Here is a 26252-nt window from a genome sequence, read left to right on the forward strand (position 1 = left end):
GCATGCCCCCCCCCCCATATATAATAATCATTAGCCAAATAATCCAAGTCTTCAAAGTATCTTCTTAAAATACTTTATAAGAAGCCCTGGCCAGAAAGCTAGTTTGGTTAAAGCATCATTCCGAAGCACAGAGGCTGCCTTTTCAATCCCTGGTCAGAGCACATATAGAAACAGATGTTCCTGTCTCTCTCCTGCTCTCTACCTTCCTCTTTCTAGTCAATAAAATAAACATTAAAAAAATAACTTAAGAGGAAAAACTAAAATGATCACAACAGCATTGTTTAAGCAACTTGAACAACTCAGACAAATGATTAAATTGTCTGTAGTATATTAACTTACTAGGTTATTGTGACTTTGTAAAAACTGACAAGGAGTCTCTGGAAAGGAGGGATTATTCAATATGTAAAAATGAAAAATAAAAATAGCTATCCACATAGGGAGAGTCTGACCAGGTGGTTGCGCAGTGGATAGAGCACTGGACTGGGACGTGGAGGACCCAGGTTCAAAACCCTAGGTTGCCGGCTTGAGCACAGGTTCATCCGACTTGAGCATGGGCTCACCAGCTTGAGTGAGAGATCGGTAGCTTGAGCCCAAAGTCACCTGTCTTGAGCAAAGGGGTCACTTGCTCTGCTGTAGCCCCCAGGGTCAAGGCACATATAAGAAAGCAATCACTGAACAACTAAGGAGCTGCAACGAAGAATTGATGCTTCTCATCTCTTTGCCTTCCTGTCTGTCTGTCCCTATCTGTCCCTCTCTGACTCTCTATCACTGTCAAAAAAAAAAAGTCAGATTCCTACATCTCAGAACATACTCAAAAAATCAACTCCAACCTTGGCAGGGTAGCTCAGTTGGTTAGAGCATCATATCCATACACCAAGGTTGTGGGTTCGATCCCTGGTTAGGGCACACAACATAAGAACCAACCAATAGCCCTGGCCAGGTAGCTCAGTGTATAAAACAGTGACCCAGCACGCTAGAGGTGGCGGTTCAGCACCCATTCAGGGCACATACAAGAAGCAATCAGTGAATAAACAACTAAATAAAACTACAAGTTGCCACCTAATTTCTTTTTTCTCTCCCTTTCCTTCTCTCTTCTCTCTTCCTCTCACTCTCAATGAAAAAAAAATTTCTTCATCAACCAATGAATGCGTAAACAGCAAATCTATGTCTCTCATTCTCTAAAATCAATCAATCCATAATTTAATAAAATCAACTCCATAAACTGGAAACAAATCCTTCTCCCCCTCCAAAAAACCAACTCTAGATGGATTAAGGCCATAAACAACAAAAACAAACTTTTAAACTCTTAAAAGAAAACAGCTCCTCAAATAGTTAAATGGAGAATTATCACATGATTGAACCATTCCACTTCTAGAATATGTGAACAATCGAAAGCAGGGACCCAGACACATTGTACACTAATAGGCACAGCAGCAGCATCGACAACAGCCAGAGGGTGGGGAAAACCCACAAGCCCGTCTGACAGGTGACTGATACCCAGAATGCAGTAAGTGCATAGCATAGAATACTATTCAGCCTTAAAAAGGCATGACATTCTGTTATGTGCTACAGTATCAATGAATCTTGAAAACATGATGCTAAGTTAAATAAAACACACTCAAAAGGGTATATATTATGTGATTCTACTTTAATGAGAACCAAGGATAGGCAAACTAGCAGAGGCTGGAACAAGGACCATATGGGGAGACCACTGTTCAACGAGTACAGAGTTTCTGTCTGGGATGACAAAATAGTTCTGAATATGAACAGTGAGTGTCAGGACGGCTGCACTGTGAATATACTTGATGCCACTTGAAGATTGTTAAAATGGTAAGTTTTGTTAGAGATATTTTATCACAATAAGAAAATCAACCGAAAGAATTAATGCACCTAAAATCAGTGGTAGAGCGGTAAAAAAAAAAAAAAAAGAAGAGAAAATAGTTAATATATTTTTTCCAACTTTAGAATAGGGAAGGATTTAAGATGCAAACACATTAAACAGAAAAAAAATTCAGACACATGTAAACATATTAAAGTTAAGAACTTCTGTCAGTGAAAAGGACTTTATAAAAAAGGGGAAAAAACAAGCTATAAACTAAGTATATGTTAATACATATGGGTATATATGAATGGATTAGTATCAATGATATATGAAAAACAGCATCAATGGACAAAACAATGGGAAAATGGGTAAAAGCCACAAATAGGCATTTTGCAGGAGAAAAAAATATATATGGCCAATAAAGATATGGAGAAATAATCTCACTAACAAGACAAATGCAAGCTATGCCACAAGATACAATTTTATCCCACACGACTAGGAAAACATTGAGAAATCTGCCATCACCAAGGGTCAGAGAGGATGTGGACCAGTGGAAATTTCACATGTGGAAGTGGACACAACCACTTAGGAAAACAAGTTGACACTATTTGATAACGCTGAGTCTTCAGAGACTGATAACTTGTAACTCTCCTCCTAGATATCTGCTTCAGAGCATGCATTCTCGATGGGGGGGGGGGGGGGGATACCACTTCCAAGGGGATGAAATTTAAAGGAGAGTGGAAAATGAACAACAAAAAATCATACTCTTTTTATGCTTAAAGCACAGATAGGCATTCAGTGCCATAATGATATATACTATATAATACAGGGGTCAGGAACCTTTTTGGCTGAGAGAACCATGAACGTCCCATATTTTATTTATTTTTTACATTTTATTTATTCATTTTTTTAGAGAGAGGAGACACAGAGAGAGAAAGAGACAGAGAGGGGAAAGAGATAAGAATGTCACATATTTTAAAATGTAATTCCATGAGAGCCATACAATGACCTGTGTACGTTATGCATTATCCAATAAAAATTTGGTGTTGTCCCGGAGGACAGCTGTAATTGGCTCCAGCCACCCACAACCATGAACATGAGCGGTAGGAAATGAATGGATTGTAATACATGAGAATGTTTTATATTTTTAACATTATTTTTTTATTAAAGATTTGTCTGTGAGACAGATGCAGCTGTCAAAAGAGCCACCTCTGGCTCGCAAGCCATAGGTTCCCGACCCCTAATATAGTACATTTGTGTATTAGAGTTTCATTAGAAGAGGAACAACTAGGGGTGGAGAGTGGGGAATGTCTACAAAAGGCTCCTTAGTGAGGCAATAATGAATAAATGCTCAAGAAACATTGCCCTAGTGACATTCCTGTACACATGCAACAGAAGACAAGTAAAACATATTCATAGTGCTTGACCAGGTGGTGCCTCAGTGATGGAGCGTTGACCTGGGACACTGAGGACCCAGGTTCGAAACCCCAAGGTCTCTGGCTTGAGCATGGACTCATCCAGCTTGAGCATGGGCTCACCAGCTTGAGTGTAGAGTCGCTGGCTTGAGTGTGGGATCATGGTCGCTGATTTGAGCCCAAAGGTCGCTGGCTTGAGTCCAAGGTCACTGGTTTCAGCAAGGCGTCACTGGCTCAGGGGTGCCCCCGCCCCCGTTAAGGTACATATGAGAAACAATCAATAGATAACTAAAGTGACACAACTATGAGTTAATGCTTCTCATCTCTCTCCCTTCCTTCCTGTCTGTTTCTAGCTCTCAAAAACAACAAAAAAATTCATAGCAGCGCTTTTCATAATAGCAAAACCGGGGCACAGCCCAAGGAGCCGTCAGCAGAAGAGTGGATGAACAGACTGTTATACTCACCAACAGACGAGGAACTAACAGGTGACAATCCTTCAACTGTCAATACAAAGGCATGAATCACAGCTACATGCCACAAGAGGAAGGTTAGTGACATAATGATGAGTGAAAAATACAAGTCCCAGAAAACAACATAACAGGCGGTGTAATACCCTATTTATATACACCATATTGTAAAGACATAACAGTAAATAAACACCTCTAGCAATCTAGTTCTATAGAACTTCCAAGACAGGTCCCGGAACAAAAACCACAAAGACTCTTAGAGAAATGTTTTTTCCAAACCATATGTTGTCATTCAGTGAGTCCTGAAATTAATTAAATAGGTTGTGACTAACATTTTAAAAATAAGATACAGAAGGGACTAATCAAACCAATTGTACACAGTAAACATAGTGTGTTTTCTGCATTTTTTTCTTGTTTTACAAATGTGTACACACAGAGCTCCACCCTTATTCACAGACTTTGAAAGCTTTAAGTTTCTTCTGCAAGTCTGATGAAAAAACTCTCAGGGCAGAAAAATCCAGCCTGAAATGCCCTAAAGTTTGCATACACAGATGTACCTTATCTATGTTTTCAACTCTGCATGCACATGTAAGTGCACATATATTTCTGTGTACTAAGTCACAATGTAAAACATATTTCTGAATAGAGTCAGTGCTGGGATTCAGCTGGTTTGCACTGGTTCGGTAGAACTGATATCTAATTTTTGTTGAGTTCGGCAAATCGGTTGTTAAAATGGCACTTGTCATCAGGGTTCTCTCTAAGGAGAAAATCACAGATTTACATCTCTTACTCTTTTTTAACATTCATCTACTCAACAGCGTATTCTAAGCACCTGTACTAATAATGTTCATTCTGTCCATAGGTGAAAAAATTGCAAGTGAGGACGTCAATCAAGAAGCAATATGGGCCTGACCTGTGGTGGCGCAGTGGATAAAGTGTCGACCTGGAAATGCTGAGGTTGCCGGTTCAAAACCCTGGGCTTGCCTGGTCAAGGCACATATGGGAGTTGATGCTTCCTGCTCCCCCCCCCTTCTCTCTCTATCTCTCTCCTTTCTAAAATGAATAAATAAAATTAAAAAAAAGAGAAATGTTTAAAAAAAAAAAAGAAACAATATGGAAATATCTTAAATAACAGTTTTGTTTTTTTGTCAGGTGTTAATATTTTTTCACTAATATTTTAAACCTCTTATAACATCTAGTTTTGTGTACCTCTTTTATTGTTCTTAAGTATTAAATGCATGAAATAATAAACTACCTTTTGGTATATTGTTTTTTAATCCTTAAAACAGTCATTAGGGCAGAGAACCAGCTGTTAAATTATTTGAATCCCACCACTGACTAGACTGATTTACAAAATCTGAAAGTACCCTGGCTGGTCAGCTCAGTAGCTTAGAGCATCGTCCTGAAACACCAAGGCTGCAGGTTCAATCCCTGGTCAGGGCACATATGGGGAAGCAACTAAGTGGAACAACAAATGAATGCTTCCCTCTCTCTCTCCCTGCTTCCTCACTGTCTAAAATCAATACATTAAAAAAAAGTCTGAAAGTCACTGGCTAGGTGACATTTCTCACAGATACTGCCCATACCTTGGCCTTCATTAATTCTTATTCTACAAAACTCTAAGATTGGGACATCCCACACCTTTATGATTCAGAAATTTCTGTGCTGTGCATTGCCCTTGCCGGATAGCTCAGTTAGTTACAGCATCATCCCAAAGCACAGAAGTTGCCGGTTCAATCCCCAGTCAGGGCACATGCAGGAGCAGATCAATGTTCCTGTTTCTCTCCTGCTCCCTCCCTTTCTCTCTCTAAAACCAATAAAATAAAAACTAAAAAAAAAAAAATTTCCTGTATATTTCTTATTTAAATTCTTCCCACTTTACTTTTAAGACCATGTCTTGTTCTGCAAAAGCATGTATTTAATCATCATTTACAGGTGACCTATAAATGGAACACAATGTCTAACACTGACATCCCTGAATCTCTCAGAGAACAGAAGAAAGTACCCTAACCACAGCAGGAGCACTGAAAGGGCCCAGTCACAGCCTTACCTTCAGCAGGTTTAGGACTTTCTTGCCAAGATCCAGCTCGAAGTTGGTGTAGTTAGAACCGCACATGTCATAGATAAACACCAGTCCATTCCTCTGAGTTTCAAAGCTGCAAACCAACCATTGAACAAAAACATTTAAGTCATCAGACAAATGAGGCGGGTGGAAAGCCTGGAGCAAAAACAGAAGTATGGGACACATTTGGGATCAAAATAACCACCTCGCTGAACACTAGTCTTACAAAAAGATGATTTACCTTTGGTACCTGCTATGCTTACTGTGATATTGTGATTTGTAATAACTATATATTTGGGCCCTGGCCAGATGGCTAGGTTGGTCGGAACATCATCTTGAAACACAGAGGTTGCCAGTTTGATCCCTGGTCAGGTCACATACAGGAACAGATGTCCCTGTCTCTCTCCTGCTCTCTCCATTCCTCTCTCTAAAATCAATAAAATAAACATTAAAAAAGATATGTATTTTGTCCTCGACCCTGTTCCTGGAAATTCTGAAAACTCTTGGAATTTTCTGAGTGGACAGATCAATAAAGGTGTGGCTGCTGGAATGCCCCTAAATCAAGGATGGGAGCCGGTTGCCAAGGGGACCAAACATATGATTAGAGGATTGACACTTTCAGCCCTGACTCTACCCCCAACTGGGGAGGAGGAAGAAGGGAGGGGCTAGAGACAGAGTACAGTCACCAATGGTAAATGGTTTAGTCAATCATGTCTAATTAATGAGGCCTTCATAAAAACTTGGAAGATTGGGGTTCAGAGCGCTTCCAGGTCAGTGAAGATGTGACGGTGCTGGGAGAACGGTCCTCTCCAAGAGGGCATGCAAGCTCCATGGTCTTTCCCCGCACCTAGCCCTGTGCATCTCTTCCCGGCTGCTCCTGGGTTATATCCTTTCATCACAAACCAGTGATCCAGCCCTGGCCGGTTGGCTCAGCGGTAGAGCGTCAGCCTAGCGTGCGGAGGACCCGGGTTCGATTCCCGGCCAGGGCACACAGGAGAAGCGCCTATTTGCTTCTCCACCCCTCCGCCGCACTTTCCTCTCTGTCTCTCTCTTCCCCTCCCGCAGCCAAGGCTCCATTGGAGCAAAGATGGCCCGGGCACTGGGGATGGCTCTGTGGCCTCTGCCCCAGGCGCTAGAGTGGCTCTGGTCGCAACATGGCGACGCCCAGGATGGGCAGAGCATCGCCCCCTGGTGGGCAGAGCGTCGCCCCTGGTGGGCGTGCCGGGTGGATCCCGGTCGGGCACATGCGGGTGTCTCTCCCTGTTTCCAGCTTCAGAAAAATGAAAAAAAAACAAAAACAAAAAACAAAACCAGTGATCCAGAAAGCAAAATGTTTCTCTGCGTTCTGTAAGCCAGTCTAACAAGTTCATCAAACCCAAGAAGGGGGAGGTCAGGACCTCTGATCAACAGCCTATTTGTCAGCAGCAGAGGGGACAATCTGGACTTGCCCTTGGGGTCTGAAGGGGGTGAAAGGGGACAGTCTTGAAGGCATGAACACTCTTTTTTTTTTTTAATTTAATTTTATTTTATTTATTCATTTTTAGAGAAGAGAGAGAGAGGGAGAGAAACAGAGAGGGAGAAAGAAGAGAGAGAGAGACAGAGAGAGAGAAGGGGAGGAGCTGGCAGCATCAACTCCCATTTGTGCCTTGACCAGGCAAGCCCAGGGTTTTGAACCGGCGACCTCAGCATTTCCAGGTCGACGCTTTATCCACTGTGCCACCACAGGTCAGGCCGGCATGAACACTCTTAACCCCTGGGACCTGATGCTGTCTCCAGGCACAGTGTTGGAATGGAGTTGACCTGTGGGACACCTGGTAGGTGCTGAGGAACTGCTGGGCGGAGTGGGGAAAAGCCTCGTGTGTTGGAACAGGAAGTGCCATTAACTATACTTTACTGATGCACATTTATCCAGATTTACCAAGTGCCAAACTCCTATGTTGAGAACGTTCCAGAGCGTCTAGATTATCATACTCTGAACTGTTCCCTCCCATGTCTTCAACCTGTCTACCCAAATCCTGTAACATTTCACGTTCAACTACAAAGTATTCTCATCCACAAAGATCACCCTGGTAACTGTCATCGAATGCACCACCATCCGTCACTTTCTCTGAAGCCCACAGCTCTCCCCAGGGATCTTCCCTGCGGCCCCTGAAGCACACCAACTTTGTGTAGCCATCTGACCCTCTCCTAGAGCGGAAACGTGTTCCGTTTACTTGTTCTCCCAGACAATCCCTACCATGGTCCTGGCAACACAGATCCACAGTGAGTGGCTACGGACCTGTAATGAATGCAGTGGACTGGAGGCCATCACTAAGAAAATACTCTAGACTTGGAGGAAACTATAACTCTAAGCTTAACGATTGTTAATTTGTCTCTTTTGGCTTGGAGGAGGAAGAGCACCCACAAATGGTCTTTGAAAAATCATCTTCGTCCTGACCAGGCTATGGCACAGTGGATAGAACGTCGGCCTAGGACACCGAGTACCCAGGTTTGAAACCCCGAGGTCACCAGCTTGAGTATGGGCTCACTGGCTTGAGCGCAGGGTCGTCGGCTTGAGCGTGGGATCCCAGACATGACCCCATGGTTGCTGTCTTGAGCCCAAAGGTCCCTGGCTTGAGCCTAAGGTCTCTGGCTTGAGCAAGGGGTCACTTGCTCTGCTGTATTCCCGCCCCCCTCTCCCATCAAGGCACATATGAGTGTCGGGAGCCGATCAACAACTGCTGGCTGACAAGGTCACAGCAGGAGAAGACCCACAACTGCTGGCTGACAAGGTCACAGCAGAAGAAGACCCACAACTGCTGGCTGACAAGGTCACAGCAGAAGAAGATCAAAAACTGCTGATTGACAAAGTCACAGCAGAGAAGACCAATGGCTGCGGGGTGACAAAGTCACCGCAAAGGAAAGGCACAACGATACTTCCCCCTTTGACTTTTTGAACTAATCTGGCCTTATATCCCCCCTCTTCTGGGTATGTGCTATTATTTGTGGCACAGGGATAATAGCACCATGCTTTCCCTGTAGATTCGTAGTGATTTCTTTGGAAATGAGACAGAGGGTGTGAGTTCCACAGAAAAGCCTGTAAGCCCCTTGAACTGGGCTCATAGACATAAGAGGCTGGCTATGATATCCCTCGTAAAGGGTTAAGTCTGTAGGAGAATTCCTTCTTAATCATGTTAAAAAGAATAGATTGTGACTTGTGAATGGTTAGGGGGCAGTGGCTGTGCACAGAGCACCCTTAGGCCTTCACTTAACATTTTTCCTCCCTAGCCTTTTCATGTGATAAGTAGAGAAACATTCCTTTCTTCTTGCTTATTTGATCTGCAAATAGTGGTATATTCTGAGAAGAATAGAGTCAGAACTTAACTAGTGTTTAAATATAATAAATAAGTAATATTTGATTAGACAATAGTATCTTAGGTAAGGTATAGTAGGATGGCCCATTGTGTGGCCTAGGATGAGAGCGTAGTCCGCAAGAAAAGAATGTTTTACTAAGAGAATTGTCTTTTGACTAAAGGCAATTGCTAGGCTTTCTCAATGAGATGTTCTCATGAGATTTAAAAATGTAGGGAAATCCATGGAATGTCTTGTGTTGCTGCTGGGCTATCTTGCAAGTGCACTCTGCATATCTTTGGGTGAAAGCTATTCTTAATGTTATGTTAATTTCTTTAGAGGCAAGCCTTTCAGAATCTTGTGAGAAAAAGTAGGACACTGCATAAACTCAAGGCCATTTACCTGAGCAAGCGGTGGTCCATTGTTAGTCGTCTGCTAAATCTCTCTCTGCCCCTTAACTCACAACAGACTAATACTTTAAAAGTTTTTACTGATGTTGTTATTGCTATTCAAGTTATTTTGAATGATTTGCTACCTGATTTGTGACTCATAGATGTAAATTAACTGTTATCTGGAAAACATGCAAACATAGTGAAAACAAAAATAATAATTAACACCATGTGATTGTAACTCGGTGTGCGTGTATAAAAAGGGAGCTATACTAGCATTTGGCAGAGATGCCTGGCAGTAAATGCTAACCAGAGAATAAAGAGAAAGAAAAGAATTCGGCTCTCTCACTCCATTTTCGTCAACGCCATCTCCTCCTGTGGGACCCCTGGATCCCCCCCCCTCCGGGGCTGGACCCCGGCATATGAGAAAGCAATCAATGAACAACTAAGGTGCTGCAACAAAGAATTGATGCTTCTCATTTCTCTCCCTTCCTGCCTGTCTGTCCCTATCTGTCCCTCTCTCTGACTCTCTCACTAAAAAAAAAAAAGAAAAAATTGAGAGAATGTTTTGGCACAAAACCCACTCCTGACATCAGGGGGTCTCCTGTGATTTTATGTACTAATTTCTTTGGATGACCTCCTGGAAGCCTCTCAACCTTGACCCTTTCAGTAAAACCCAAGACAAAGCCTGACCAGGCGGTGGCGCAGTGGATAGAGCGTCGGACTGGAATGCCAAGGACCCAGGTTCGAGACCTCGAGGTCCCCAGCTTGAGCACAGGCTGATCTGGTTTGAGCAAAAAAAGCTCACCAGCTTGGACCCAAGGTCGCTGGCTCGAGCAAGGGGTTATTCGGTCTGCTGAAGGCCTGCGGTCAAGGCACATATGAGAAAGCAATCAATGAACAACTAAGGTGTCGCAAAGTGCAATGAGAAAGTGATGATTGATGCTTCTCATCTCTCCATTCCTGTCTGTCTGTCCCTGTCTAACCCTCTCTCTGACTCTTCCTCTGTCTCTGTTAAAAAAAACAAAAACCCAAGACAGAAGCAGCCGCTAACCAAGCACCATTTCAAAGCCTCTGACAGAGAGGCAGATCCAGGTTCTGTAGCAGCCACAGGTGCAAGAGGCCCTCACGTGTTACCATGTTACCATTCATCAGTGCTAAATCTTGACCCTGTTTACAACCCCAGAAAGATTATGAGTCACCAAGATAAAAGGTACCGTTCAATGAATGGAACAATTACTCTCCTGGTCTGGAGACTTTCCATTTCTCCTGGAGACTTCTCATTTCTCTGCAAGCTCATCAAAAGACAAATTCAAACAATTTAGGTTTTCCCCTCACAGCTCTGGCTTGTGGCAGGGGACTGGAACAAAGAGAAGGCAGTGCTAGGGAAAACAGAATTTAATTTTTTTTCAATTTTTATTGATTGATTTGAGGGAGAGAGTGACAAAGAGAAACGTCGATTTGTTGTTCTACTCATTTATGCATTCACTGGTTGATTCTTGTATGTGCCCTGACCAGGGACTGAACCCGCAACCTTACTATACTGGGATGATGCTCTAACCAACTGAGCTACCCAGCCAGGGAAGAATTTAATTTTTAAAAAGCAGTCTTGAAAATGATGCACGTTCTCAAGTCTGAAGACTGCTCATCCTCTGCAGGTCCATGAAATAAATGAAAACACAATAGGATTCTCACTTACTTTCCTGGGTGTAAAATATGAGGTCTACAAGAATGGCTACTTGCCTACTCAGAATAATGGCCTCCCTCCTGAATCTGATTCCCGAGCCAGCCGCTACTAGGAACACAGACAAGTTTAAAACACAGTCCCCAACATGTTTCAAAATAATTGAGCGCTGGGGGTGGGAGAAGGGATATTAAAGAAATAAGAATGGTTATGGATCATTTTGGAGATGACTGATGATGGATATGTGGAAGGTTAAGATAGCATTTCTCCTTCCCCAAGGAGATTTTGAAATTTTCCATTATTGCACTCACAGAGTTTATAATATGGTGGTAGATGAAAAAAAAAAAAAAACCACAACACTGTAAGATAAATGACATCATAAGGCCATGCATAATTAAATACAAAGTGATCAGCATTCATAATAACTGCTATTAAAGTCAGAGTAAAAGGAAATTTTATTTATGACAGGTCAGAATGGAGATGGTCACAGAAGGGTCTTAAAAAGGGACAAAATTTGGCCCTGGCTGGTTGGCGCAGTGAATAGAGTGTTAGCCCAGTGTGTGAACATCCTGGGTTCAATCCCCAGTCAGGGCACACATAAGCAGCCACCATCTGTCTGATTAGGCGGTAGCACAGTGGATATAGAGCATTGGACTGGGACGCAGAGGACCCAGGTCGAAAAAGCCCAAAGTCCCCAGCTTGAGCGTGGGTTCACCAGCTTGAGTGCGGGGTCACTGGCTTGAGTGTGGGATCATAGACATGATCCTATGGTCACTGGCTTGAGCCCAAGGTCGCTGGCTTGAGCAAGGGGTCACTTGCTCTGTTCTAGTCCCCCTCAGTCAAGGCACATATGAGAGAGCAATCAATAAACAACTAAGGAAACAAAGGAGCATTAACAAGAATTGATGCTTCTCATCTCTCTCCCTTCCTGTCTGTCCCTATCTGTCCCTCTGTCTGTCACAAAAAAAAAAGCAAAAAGCAACCATCTGCTTCTCTTTCAACCCCTCGCCTCCTCTCTCTCTTCTCCTCCTACAGCCATGGCATGATGGGTTCAAGTGCATCGACCCTGGGCACTAAGGATAGCTTGGCTGATTCAACCATCAGCCCCAGACAGGGGTTGCAGGACAGGTGCATGCGGAAGTCTGTCTCTCTATCTCCCCTCCTCTTCCTTAAAAAAAGTGGGGGAGCGGCCCTGGCTGGTTGGCTCGGCGGTGGAGCGTCGGCCTGGCGTGCGGGGGACCCGGGTTCGATTCCCGGCCAGGGCGCATAGGGGAGGCGCCCGTTTGCTTCTCCACCCCCCCCCCTTCTTCCTCTCTGTCTCTCTCTTCCCCTCCCGCAGCTGAGGCTCCATTGGAGCAAAGATGGCCCAGGCGCTGGGGATGGCTCCTTGGCCTCTGCCCCGGGCGCTGGAGTGGCTCTGGTCGCGGCAGGGCGGCGCCCCAGAGGGGCAGAGCATCGCCCCCTGGTGGGCAGAGCGTTGCCCCTGGTGGGCGTGCTGGGTGGTTCCCGGTCGGGCGCATGCGGGAGTCTGTCTGGCTGTCTCTCCCCATTTCCAGCTTCAGAAGGGTACAGGGAAAAAAAAAAAAAGTGGGGGAGCAAGATTTAGTGAAGAGGACTGCTCTCCTCCTCTTCCATCCTGGCTCAAGGCAACATTGAAAAAACAAGACTTTCTTCTCACTACTGAGAATATATATTTTGTTTGGAGAAAAGTGTTCACATTTATCTTACATGCACCCTAAGAATAATGAGTTGCTGAGGGTTTTTAAGAAAGAAATGGACCTGACCAGGTGGTGGCACAGTGGATAGAGCGTCAGACTGGGATGCAAAGTACCCAGGTTCAAAACCCCGAGGTTGCCAGCTTAAGCATGACGACGCTGGCTTGAGTGTGGGAATAGAGACATGACCCCATGGTCACTGGCTTGAGCCCAAAGGTCGCTAGCTTGAAGCCCAAGGTCACTGGCTTGAGCAAGGGGTCATTTGCTCTGCTATAGCTCCCCCAGTCAAGGCACATATGAAAAAGCAATCAATGAACAACTAAGGTGCCCCAACAAAGAATTGATGCTTCTCATCTCTCTCCCTTCCTGTCTCTGTCCCTTTCTCTGAGAAAGGGAGAAGGGGAAGGGGATGGGGAAGGGGAAGGGGAAGAGAGGGAGAGAGACGGGGAGAGGGAGGGAGGGAGATGGGTATCGTGAAACACATTAATTCTCTTTATCCATGTGGTACCCGACACCCACACTGGAAAGGCGAGCTCTGGCTACTGCCATGCCCCCAGGGAGCTCTGGCGCTCTGAGCTGCCCAAGGAGGAAAGCCATCATGGAATTTACTGGCAAAGGAACCTTTCATTCATTCCCCTGAGCTTAAAGGAGAATTTCAAAGGTACCTATACTCTGGAAATCATGCCTGAAGACCAAACCCAGAAAAGAAGAACTGAGACACTGAACACTGTCTGACTGCAGTACCAGGCTCCTGGGACCAGGGGCCCTCTTTTCCCTTAGTAACTTCTTTTTTTCCAAACAACACTGTGTGTGGTTCAGCACTATCTTCTGCTAACAATCAAAGCAGAAGCTAAGGACTGGGACAGTAACATGAACGAGGCAGTGACAAGTTCCCCAGACAGAGCGTTCCAACTCAGACAGTCCCATGGCCCTGCCCATCCCCTACACCCACTGTATGACTCAAGCCATGCACAGCTATCCCACTTCCTCAGGGCTTGACCCTGGATATGTCGCTTCTAACCCAGAGGACCAGCCAGCAGTGCCAGAGTGGTAACAAATTGTATGTGGCGAGCACTGAGGAGAAAACTACGGCAGAAAACCACCATAGTAGTTACAAACAGCACTAAGAGGGGAAAAAAACCCTAGTTGGCCCAAGAAGTAATGACTGTGTAAGAGTCACATAACTTCCAGGGACTTCCGTTGGCCTACAGAACAGTAACACTGCCTCTTACCTCAAAGGGGGAGGGATGGGACCTGAGCTGGTTCTTTCTGCTTATGTACCTGTTGACAGAGATGACTGCTTACCTTTGTACTTTTGGACTCCTCTTCTCTCCTGAACATTGATTCTCAAACTCCTCTGAGCTAAATGGCATTATTCCTATTTTACAGAGAAACCAAGGCCCCAGAGAGCTTTGAAAACCAACATTCAGGGAAGAATGAACAAAAGAACCAGTACAGGTTATCTCTCCCTCACTCTCTTTCCATAAGTAATTCTATTTATTTTTTAAGATGAGAAGATAATGAGATGGACATATGCCCTGACCAGGATCCACCCAGCAACGCCCCCCACCCCCGCATCTGGGGCCGATGCTTGATGCAACTGAACTATTTTTAATGCCTGGAGCCAACGCTCAAACTAATCGAACCACTGGCTGCAAGAGGGGAAGAGGGAGAGAAGGAGGAGAGAAAGAGGGAGAGAAGCAGATTGCTGCTTCTCATGTGTGCCATGACCAAGGATTGAATTCGGGACATCCACATGCTGGGCTGACACTCTATCCACGGAGCCAACTGGCTAGGGCCCATAAGTAATTCTTAATACACAGACGGCTGCTAGTTAATTGGCTTCCTCAGCTCCTGTTATCCTGAAAGGAGCCAAGGAGGTAAATACCTAAAATCTGGCAGCATGTCAAGCCCTCAAGGACACAGGACAGTTTCTGTACGTGGCTCTCACTGCCCAGGGCACAAGGCAGGAGGAGCCCTGGGAAGGCACCAACACATCTGATCAAGCCAAGAACTGTCACAGTCACTTTCCTATGTGCAGGCAGACCACCTAAAGGATAAGCCCCACACTCACCTATCCACAGCTCTGTCCAGCAGGTAGAACAGAGCCTGAAGGACCACATGCTGAACTGACTTGTGGGGGTGGTGCAATCTGGCAGTGAAGAGGGCGATGGAGGCTCCTGTCGGGTCCCGGACGTTCTAGAGCAAATAAGATGGGAAACATTTAGAAATCAAATAGAAAAGTCCTGGGGGATTACTAATGCGTCTTCCACCTGGACACATTTCCAACACAAAGGGAAACTCAAAAACGTGTCTGCGTCAACTGCTGGCCTCTGCGTCAACTGCTCTAGAGAGGGGAGACAGTTGATGTCATCCATGCCTGATCCTCAGCACCCACCCCCACTCCTGACCATATTTCAGTGATAGGAAAAAAAAACCAAAACATTATCTTAAAGATCAAGAGACATTCAACACTGGCTGATTAGCTAACTTCCCAGGCAGAAAGCCAGAAAGAACAATAGAGGAAGAACTACAAAGTCCACCCACTGTATACTTACCTGAAAGGCTATGGTCTCCAAGTGGAGGTAGGATGGGCTGCTGACACATCACATACCCATCCCAAAGGCCTTGGCTAACAGCTACGGACCAAAGAAGAGACTTTTCTAAATCTGCAGTGCACTCGGTTCCCAATCAGCTCAATGATGACTAGAATAACTATGCCAGACCGTGCTCCCACTTCACCTGCTGCCCCACGGCTGAGACCCTTTCATTCAGGATAAAGTGTCCAGCAACCGAGTCCACGGAGAATGATGGCTGCCAAAGGAAAGGACAAGATAGGACATGAAGGTCTACGAAGACTCACCAAGATGGTAAACTTTCCACTCAGGATCTCCGAACGGAGGGGTTCCTCATGAGGTTTCAACTTCACAATGCCTTCCTTCCTTCGTGTTTCCTAAACATGAAGCACAGAGGTGAATTCACATGACAGTACTATAATAACCAGGGCAGCTCCATGTAATCACCAAAGGTCATGGCCCTAGTTGGCTGGCTCAGCAGTAGAGTGTCAGCCCAGAGTGTGGATGTCCCAGGTTCGATCCCCAGTCGGGGCACACAGGAGAAGTGAACACCTGCTTCTCTCTCCCTCCCTCTCCCCCTTCTCTCTTCCCCTCCCACAGCCAGTGCCTCGATTGGTTCAAGCATCAGCCCTAGGCACTGAGGATAGCTTGGTTGATTTGAGCATTGGCCCCAGATAGGGGCATGCCAGGTGGATCCTGGTGGGGGCATATGTGGGAGTTTGTCTATCTCTCCTATATTCACTTAAAAAAAAAAAAGACTTTTCAACCAAACAAAGCAAAGAGCTTGAAATGAGACTCTGCCCTCCACATCTCCTTATTCCTTCCATGCTCTGAGCCCACGTTCAGGGCTCTGAGATTCAGCTCAGCTCTGGTCACTATGAAATCCCCCTGTAATCCGGATTTCTTTTCTAAACTTGTATTCCAACTGCTCAGAGGACATGTTCACACAGCTATCCCAGTGGTCCGACTTAACATGGCCGAAGTGAGCGCATGGCCTGGCCTTCTTTGTGCACAGACCTGCACTCAGTCAGTGTACTATATGAGAGGATGCCTTTGTTGTGCACCCTGACATCCTAGGTGACCTGGAACCCTGGTCTCCTGCTTCACACACCAGTTTCAGCTACCCTGTCCTATAAAGGTTACTTCTAGAACCTGTCCCCTTATCTACCTCACTTGGCATGCTGCCTAAAGACACCACATCATCTCTTTCCCAAAAGGTACAAGAGTCTTTTAATTGGACTGTCTTTATTTTAGTATAGCCATTGTGATCCAGTTGCTACAGTACGGTGAGAAAAATCCTTCCCACATGCAAATGGGACCAAGTCATTCTGCTGTTCATACCTACAATGGATTCCTCTGTCCTTAAGAAAAAGCCCCTTGCCTGACCGGGCGGTGGCACCGTGGATAGAGTGTTGGGCTGGGATGCTGAGGACCCAAGTTCGAGACCCCGAGGTCGCCAGCTTGAGCATAGGCTCATCTGGTTTGAGCAAAGCTCACCAGCTTGGACCCAAGGTTGCTGGCTCGAGCAAGGGGTTACTCGGTCTGCTGTAGCCCCACAGTCAAGGCACATATGAGAAAGCAATCAATGAACAACTAAAGTGTCACAACAAAAACTAATGATTGATGCTTCTCATCTCTCTGCGTTCTTGTCTGTCTGTTCCTATCTATCCCTCTCTCTGACTCTCTGTCACTGTTAAAAAAAGAAAAAAGAAAAAGCCCCTTAAGACAAAGACCCTCCTACTGGCCCAGCTTCCTTTGGCTGCTCAGTACTCGCCATGTCCCCTCCCACTCAGGGCTCTGCTCAGCTCCGTTTTTCTCTCTAGGTATCTGAAACCCAATGTTTTCCCTGCCACACCTGTGTGAGCTTTACCCCCTACCTGTCTGACTCCTACGCATTCCTTAGATCTTATTTTAGAAGTCACTTCCCTCAGGAAGGCTCCCACAGAACCCAGTACTGCTGTATCAGGGCACATCTAGGATTGTCTGTCTACTCTGTCTTTCTAGTATATGTGCTGCTAAAGTGAGCACTACTCTGTCTTTCTAAATAGTCATCGCCATACCTGGAACATAGAAAGCATACAATAAATTCTGTTGAATAGGCCCTGGTCAGTGGCTCAGTAAATAGAGTGTCAGCCTGGCATACGGATGTCCTGAGCTCGATCTCCAGTCAGGGCACACAGGAGAAATGACCATCTGCTTCTCCCCCTACAACCCTCCCCCACCCCGTTTTCTTCCTTTCCCTATCCCACAGCAAGTGGCTTGATTGGTTCGAGCATTGGCCCCAGGCTTTGAGGATAGCTCCATTGAAGCTTGTCAGTCTCAGGCGCTAAAAACAGCATTGGCCCCAGATGGTGGTTGCTGAGTGGATCCAGGTTGGGGTGCATGGGGGAGTCTGTCTCACTATCTCCCCTCCTCTCATCTAAGTAAATAAATAAATACTTATAAATACTGTTGGACATATGAGTGAAACTGAGCAAGATGACCCACAAGATGGGCCAACCTGAGCTTCAGTCTTAAACAAATCCTACTACTTCTTCCTCCCCTCTCCTTCTAATTTTTTTAAATTTAGGATGATGCCTCCTCAGGATTCTCTGACCCCAAGGAAGAGCTCTTGAATACTGACCCACTTCTTTTTTTTTAAATGAGAATGGGGACATCACTCAGAACCACAGTGTGTAGAGCGTGGCAGAGAAAACGGCTACACAGACAGCCCAGCCACCTGGGTCTGCCCGCCCAAGCTGCGTACCCGGTAGGAGTGAAACAGCTCTATGGCGCGGAGCACGTCAAACTTCCTGGCCATAAGGAACTTGACAGCCACATTCCAAGAGAGAGGGGGAACGTTGTACTGGACTGTCCACTTGTTCATCTCCTCCAGAAATTGCTTTGTGGCCTGTTTGATAGAAAAAGTAAAGGACAACAAGTAAGTAGAGAACAAAAAATACACAAGAAAGAGGAAATAAAAATCCATGACCCTCTCCCCCAAGCAAGTCTGAAACCAAAGTTTACTATGGGGAGCAGGTGAAGACCAAAGCTGGAAACAAGTCCAAAACCAGAAATAGCGAAAATTTATTCCTGACTCAATGAGGCCAGATGGGGGCAGGGGGAGACAACAAAGGGTCCCAAATGAGACCTAAACTACTGGCCCCAAAGCAAAAACACAGCAGTTTGTCTGTTTGTTTGTTTGTAAGATTGAGAGCAGGCAGCTGGGCCCTCTGAGACTATACTCCCACATGCCCACTAGACACAAACAGGAAAAGGGGTTGGGCTTTGGAATTAGCAATGCTATCTGTGGGCAGCAAAGCCATCAGGGAGAATTTAATCAATCAAAAGGACGACTGTAGCCCTGGCCGGTTGGCTCAGCGGTAGAGTGTCGGTCTAGCGTGCGGAGTACCCGGGTTCAATTCCCGGCCAGGGCACACAGGAGAAGCGCCCATTTGCTTCTCCACCCCTCCGCCGCGCTTTCCTCTCTGTCTCTCTCTTCCCCTCCCGCAGCCAAGGCTCCACTGGAGCAAAGATGGCCTGGGCGCTGGGGATGGCTCTGTGGCCTCTGCCCCAGGCGCTAGAGTGGCTCTGGTCGCAACATGGTGACGCCCAGGATGGGCAGAGCATCGCCTCTGGTGGGCGTGCCGGGTGGATCCCGGTCGGGCGCATGCGGGAGTCTGTCTGACTGTCTCTCTCTGTTTCCAGCTTCAGAAAAATGAAAAAAAAAAAAAAAAAAGGACGACTGTTTTTGGCAGCTGACTGGCCCACAGGACCTCTTCACACTTCACGTGGCAGCCCGAACACAGGACAGGAACATGGGTGCCTACCCAGTCATCAACAGCCCCTTCCCAGTGGTGGGCTGGGAGAGGGTGGGGTGGAGAGCCCAGTGTTGGGGGAAGGGTGAGAAATTTTCATTTTCCCTGTCTGATTCCTACCTGGAAGGAGGCCTGTTTGTTCCTATCTCTTGATTGACCGAATGTTCTTGTATCCTTTCTTACCCTACATCTCCTTACATTTTAAAGATTTGATTTATTGATTTTACAGGGAGAGGAGAAAGAGGGAGGGATGAGGTGTGAGATGGATCAGATACTCAGAGTTGCTCTTTGCTTGTTGTATGTGCCTTGACCAGTGTTGGGTACACAAGTGTGTTAGGTTTGCTTGCTTGTATTTTTGCACTGACACGGGACACTACCATGTGTGTGTGGTCTGTGGAAGGCTGTGGGTGCTTGCCCTCAGGGCAGCAGATTGTAAATTGCGGATTGCCTGCCTCCTCCATGGGGAGGGGCAATGTTTGCTATTGATTGCTGGAGAAGGGGTATTTCTGCCACACCTAGTTTGCTGGAGAGTGCAGAGAGAGAGGAAATTCTGAGGGGCTTGGGAGCCCTGAGATTAGGGCCCCTGCCTGTTTGGATGGGGAGTGCTGAGGCTGGTGGGGGCCTGTGAGTCCAGGTAAGACCAGAATATGAGTCCAGTAAATCTGGAGAGGTGAGTCGGGGTTTGGGAGCCCTGAGAGAAAGGGAAGCAGTTTTCCCTGCCTGTTTGCTCATCTGCTGTTATAAGACTTTAATAAATGGGATGGCCCACCATTTTATGGCTCCAGTTACTTTACCAACTGCCCAAATCCAATGTGAACCTGCATGGCCATGGTGGGTGGCCACTGGCCTTAGAACCAGGCAGGCCTATGGTTTCCACCTGTTGATCTCAGTGTTCTAAGTTGACACTTTATCCACCATGCCACCACAAGCCAGGCATGTCTCCTTACATTTTAAACCTGTTTCCACCCCAGCCACACTATCCTTTCATTTCTTCATATTTAGAGTAGGACTGATGGGGGATTTTTGCACACATATTCTCAATTGCTAAACATTTTCTGTATAGTTATTCAGTCCCTTCCATCCAAAAGTATTTTCACCCTGGCCAGTTGGTTCAGTGGATAGAGCGTTGGCCTGGCATGTGGACATCCCAGGTTCAATTCCCAGCACAGTCAGAGCACACATGAGAAGAGACCATCTGTTTCTCTTCTCCTCCCTCTTCCTCTTCTCTCTCTCTCTCTTCCCCTCCCACAGCCAGTGGCTAGATTGTTCAGAGCATGGCCTCAAGCACAGAGGATAGCTCAGTTAATTCGAGCATTAGCCCCAGATGGGGATTGCCGGTTGGATCCTGGTTGGGGCGCATGCAGGAGTCTATCTCCTTTCCTGTCACTTAAAAAGACAAAAACAAAAACAAGCTTTTCTCACATAGTGGTCTAAAAGGTGATCAACTTGTCAAGTCATATACAAGAGTCAGCCAATGTATACATAAATGGCTGGAGCAACAAATTGATGTTTCTTTCTCTCAAATCAATTTTTTAAAAAAGGTGGTCAACTTGACGAGAATTCTGAAAAAAAAAAATTTTTTTTTTTTATTTAATTTTTTTGTATTTTTCTGAAGCTGGAAACGGGGAGAGACAGTCAGACTCCCGCATGCGCCCGACCGGGATCCACCTGGCATGCCCACCAGGGACGAAGCTCTGCCCACCAGGGGGCGATGCTCTGCCCCTCCAGGGCGTCGCTCTGCCGCGACCAGAGCCACTCTAGCGCCTGGGGCAGAGGCCAAGGAGCCATTCCCAGCACCCGGGCCATCTTTGCTCCAATGGAGCCTTGGCTGCGGGAGGGGAAGAGAGAGACAGAGAGGAAGGAGGGGGGGGGTGGAGAAGCAAATGGGCACTTCTCCTATGTGCCCTGGCCGGGAATCGAACCCGGGTCCCCAACACACCACGCCGACGCTCTACCGCTGAGCCAACCGGCCAAGGCCGAGAATTCTGAAATTTAATTGACCTATTAACTATTTGTTAATGGCTGTGTTAAATATAAGGACTATAAAAATGAGGTTTGCTTCAAAAGGTGTCAGACCAATTTACTGTGTGAACATGGATGAGGTAGTTCTTTCTCACTTTACCTCTAAACTTTATATTAAAAAACAAGGGAAGAGCCTGACCTGTGGTGGCGCAGTAGATAAAGCGTTGACCTGGAACGCTGAGGTTTCAAAACACGGGGCTTGCCCAGTCAAGGCACATATGAGAAGCAACTACGAGTTGATGCTTCCTGCTTCCCCTCTTTCTCTCTCTCACTAAAAATCAATAAATAAAATCTTTAAAAAAGAAAAGAAAAAAAAAAAACAAGGGAAGAAAGGGTCACAGCAATGACCTACTTTAGAGTCTTGGCAGCAAGCCCTGCCTTACAATACAAACCTCCACAGAAGTGTTTAAACAAGGAGCAAACTCGATTCCCAGGAGAGGGATGGAGCACCTAATCGGATTTATCCCCCAGCTTCTAGTAAAGGAAAAGGTACTTCACCAACTACCTGTAAGATCGGTGGATAGTGGGAAAGGCCAGACCCGCGAACTTTGGCTAGGACCGCCCACAACTAAGCACGCCAAAAGAAACTTCCTAGGAGTCCTTGGGGAAAAAAGCGACTGTCAGCCAGTGAGATTTCGCTACATCATATTAGCCCAACTTCCCTAGAGGACCCTTTAAATTTGCCCACACGGTCTCTCCATGTGCGACTTCCTTGGCCTACATCTCTCCTTGGGGCCAGGGAACCTCACCGGGTGGGATGCACTCTGTACTCAATAAAGCCTTTTGTTATTCCACACTTCGTGGCTCCGGACCCTTCCTTCCTTCTCGGCGGGGAAAAATACCTTACATTTTGGTGCCGAAAACCCGGAAGGAGTTTGAAGTCCGCAAGGACTCCTCTTCCCCTTCTCCTCCGAGAAAGAACCAGGACCTCCGACCTTCCATCCACTTCCGCACACAGTGCGGTAAGTCCCCTGCCTCCAGCCTTCCCCTCAGTTCTTTCCACCAAGACTCCCTGTCCGAAACCGTAGCTACGTCAGGGAAGTCTTTCCATTCGGAGTGCGTGTGCCTGTGAAGACATCCCGAGCACATCCACTTCACCTTATTCTTCCGTGGCCAGAGCTTGAGTTTTGGGACGCTGATACTCAAAGCTGACCATTCCGAGGACTGAGGGCGGCTGTGGGGGCACAGGAATCTCCCTCCCTAAAGAAGAAGAAACTGTTCTTCTCCTCTGTGGCCAGGCCACAGAACCCACTGAATTAGTCTCATGAAGGGAGTTTCAGTGTTAACACCCTCACCAATTTAACTATCGCCAAAAAAGCTGGGAACTGATTGGAGATCTCTTACATACACGGCTTCTAATTATTCGCACACCCGTCCTTAATCTCTGTGCCGCCTGTTCCACCGCGCAGGCCTTTTTCTGGCCAGAGAAACCACCTAAAACCTCCACTTCTAATCTTTCCTTCTCCGCAGAATCCCAAATCTCTTTCCCTCCTGCCTGACTGCCGGGGGCGCCCCCTCTCGGGACTTTTCTCTGGTCCCTCTGTGGACCTCTTTTGTGCTCAGGTCTCTTCCCTCTGAGAGCCCCCTCCCCTCCCTTGGCAAAAACCTGTTTCTTATTCACCACTACCATCTCTTTCTCCTCCCCTGCTGGCCAGGGGCCCCTCCTTTCTCCACTGTGTTCTTAAACCCCTCCTCCATCAGGCCATTCTCAGCCTGGCATTTGCTCTTATACCAGTTTTCAGGACATCCAACCCCAATTTTCTTGCAGGAAGTTCTAGCCCTGTCCTACCTTTGGCTCCAGTGTTTCCTGTGGGATCTGGGTGCCGGGCTCTGCACGAGCCCCTCTCTTCTTATTCTCAACCCTCCCCCCCAAACCCCTATCCGGAACCTGTGAACACGGCATTTAAAGTTTTTAATGGTCCCAACTAGTAGAAACAGGCCAAGGCTGTTCACCAGGCCCACATGCAGCAGAAGGTAACACTCCAAACCCCAGGTCTTGTGGCAACCCTGAGACCAGCAGAGCCACCAGCAGCTTGCTTTAAGTATGGCAAGCAGGTTCACTGGTCCCAGCAGGGCCCCTGCCCGCGGCTGCCCACTGAGCCCTGCCCTGACTGCAAGCAGCCCAGTCACTGATGGAGCAATTGCCCCTTTGGGCAACAGGCTTTTCCTCAGCACCTCTACATGGAGGACACGCTGCCAGAATGGGAGGCCAATCCAGCCAGGTGGGTGCATCGCTCAAACTCCTAGGACACAGCCTGGACTCGGAGAACCCAGGGTATACTGCAATGAGTGGGTAAGTCTATCTCATTTCTTGTGGACACGGGGGCTACCTTCTCTGTTTTGCCATCACACTCTGGACCTCTAGTTCCCTCACAGGTCTCGGTTATGGGAACGGATGGGACCCCTTACCTTTCCCCTTTTACGCCACTCCTGACATGCAGTTTTGCCTCAAGCTTGCCTCCTTACAGGACCACTAGCAGTCGGAACAACTGGACTCCATCCATCTCCAGCTCACCAAAAGGCTGGACCCTACAAATCCCCTATTACTCCTCTTTTTTTAAAAATCCTTACAGGACCGCATCTGTGAAGTTTCTCCAGTCACAGCCAAACAGATGTCCCCCTGACACCCCTCAAAGCCACCACCTTCCGATCTCCCCCTCCCCACGACGCCCCTAATCAGCAGGAAGTAGCCAGACGAATAAACGGCACCCCTTTTCTATTTAACACAAAAGGTCAGAATGTAAGGTCGGTAGATAATGAGAAAGGTCAGACCTGCGAACTTTGGCTAGGACCACCCACAACCAAGTGCGCCAAAAGAAACTTCGCAGGAACCCTTTGGAAAAAAGTGACCGTCTGCCAGCCAGTGAGATTTCACCACGTCATATTAGCTCGACCACCCTAGGCACCCTTTAAATATCTCCCACATGGGTCAACACTTGTGACTTCCCTGGCCTCCATCTTTCCTCGGGGCCAGGGAACCTCACCTGGTGGGATGCGCTCTGTACTCAATAAAGCCTTTTGTTATCCCACACTTTGTGGCTCTGGCCCCTTCCTTCCTTCTTGGTGGGGAAAAATACCTTACAGGCCCCAGGCTACATCGGGGCTAGAGAACTTGCCAACTGAGGCAACAGGATTGACAACCCTGGAAAAGGAGAGAAGCAGCAAAATGCATCAGGTTAAAGGTATAGAATGCGCCAAGAAATAAGCTTTCAGACGGATCACCCTGGCCCAGAAAGAGCTGATGGCGGACCAGGGAAACCAAGTCCCAGAGAAGACAGCAGGGCAGAGTTAGACTGATTCTCCAAAATACAGTCTGAGGAGCCTCAGTGGGGTAGGCAGCATAAGAATGAGAAAGACCAAATGGGAGGAGAAGACAGACAAGAAGGTTTGGGAAGATCCAGAGACAACTTGAGCCAGTCCCGAACTTTCCCAGGAGACCATGGCAAACAGAGGGTGTTTTGTTTTTAAATAAATGTATCCTCTCTCAAATCTAGTCCTCTCCTGGCATTTCTGACACTGCTTGTAAAATAAAACACCAGAATACTAGAACATTCTTTTCCCCGTTTTCTAATAAAAAAAATAGACAAATCAATCTGCAAGCAGGAAGGGAAATATATATATGTAGTTATAGATATATGTATGTATTTCTAAAAAAAAATATATATATATATATATATATATATGCAGTTAAATGACCAGGGGTAATGTGAACTCATCACACAGCCAAGCATTATGACAACTGTTCATTTTTCATAAGCAAGCCCATGCCCAAATAAGAGAAACAGGGGCTTCAAATACTTCCTTGAATATACACATTGGCTACCTTCTAATTAAATCCTGTTCCTTCAGGTTCTTTTTTTTTTTTGTGACAGAGTCAGACAGAGGGGCAGATAAGGACAGACAGACAGGAAGGGAGAGAGACGAGAAGCATCAATTCTTTGTTGCAGTTCCTTATTTGTTCATTGATTGATTTCTCATATGTGCCTTGACCGGGGGCCTACAGCAGACCGAGTAACCCCTTGCTCGAGCCAGCGACCTTGGGCTCAAGCTGGTGAGCCTTGCTCAAGCCAGATGAGCCTGCACTCAAGCTGGTGATCTTGGGGTCTCAAATCGGGGTCTTCCACGTCCCAGTCCGACACTCTATCCACTGCGCCACCGCCTGGTCAGGCCCTTCAAGGTTCTTAACGTCACATCAGGTAGCTCCAAAGAACTGTTGCCTTGAATTGACCCCTGTCCCCTGCTGGCCAGGATGTTATTCTTGGCTTTCAGAAAGGGAACAATTCCTCCTGGTTGGGCTTGACTTAGGTGTTGCTGAAGAGTCCAGCATACTGTAAACAGTGATGTGATCATCAAAACACACACACACACACACACACACACACACACGCTGTGCTTGGCCTCGGGTCCCACCCCCACCCCCTCACATCGTACATCCATCCCCGAGAGACATCAGAAAGGATGGTCTAATCTGCGGCAGCCTTTTCCCTAGACTGTGAAAGCAGACCTCTCCTGCTTACACTTGGACTTGGCAAATCCAGTGAAGAGAGACCCCACTGTGGTCCTCGTTGGTCGCTAGAACACAAGTCTTAGATACTTTAACAAACAGCATGCTCTTCAGAAGGGGTAACTTCTGAAAAACCGTTATTCGGCATATTTCCTGGTGAAGGAAAGAATGAGCCAAAAAAAAAAAAAACCAAAGAAAAAAAAAACAAGAAACAGATGAGTCATGGCTTACAAAATATTTCAACTCAGGGTCAATGATTTGAATCTATCCAGGCTTCCGAGGAACCACAGGGGTTATTAGCATGTGGCAGCTAAGGAGGGCTCACAGCTCCACCGGCTTTAGTCTTCCTTTAGGAAAAGGTCTCAACTGATGCACAGAAAAACTATCACCACTGACGACTTACGACCCCCCTCAACTAGCTTTTTAGGTACAGGGAAGAGCTGTTTCAGCTTAGTCCAAAGCTTCTTGT

At 46.6% G+C, this 26252-nt stretch overlaps 1 protein-coding gene across 3 annotated transcripts in view; it reads right to left on the reverse strand.

Moving 5' to 3' along the window:
- PTPN9 (protein tyrosine phosphatase non-receptor type 9) overlaps positions 1 to 26252 on the reverse strand; it is a 98236-nt gene that overhangs the window by 33794 nt on the left and 38190 nt on the right. For all 3 annotated transcript variants that reach the window (XM_066342923.1, XM_066342922.1, XM_066342924.1), the window contains 4 exons: positions 18207 to 18350; positions 15748 to 15837; positions 14959 to 15083; positions 5755 to 5860 (listed from right to left, as the gene is read on the reverse strand). In XM_066342923.1, coding sequence (XP_066199020.1) covers positions 5755 to 5860; positions 14959 to 15083; positions 15748 to 15837; positions 18207 to 18326 — 441 coding nt within the window. In that variant the 5' untranslated portion in view covers positions 18327 to 18350. The remainder of the gene's footprint in view (positions 1 to 5754; positions 5861 to 14958; positions 15084 to 15747; positions 15838 to 18206; positions 18351 to 26252) is intronic.

Source organism: Saccopteryx leptura, chromosome 6, assembly GCF_036850995.1.
Source record: "Saccopteryx leptura isolate mSacLep1 chromosome 6, mSacLep1_pri_phased_curated, whole genome shotgun sequence".
In the NCBI taxonomy this organism is placed as follows: Eukaryota; Metazoa; Chordata; class Mammalia; order Chiroptera; family Emballonuridae; genus Saccopteryx; species Saccopteryx leptura.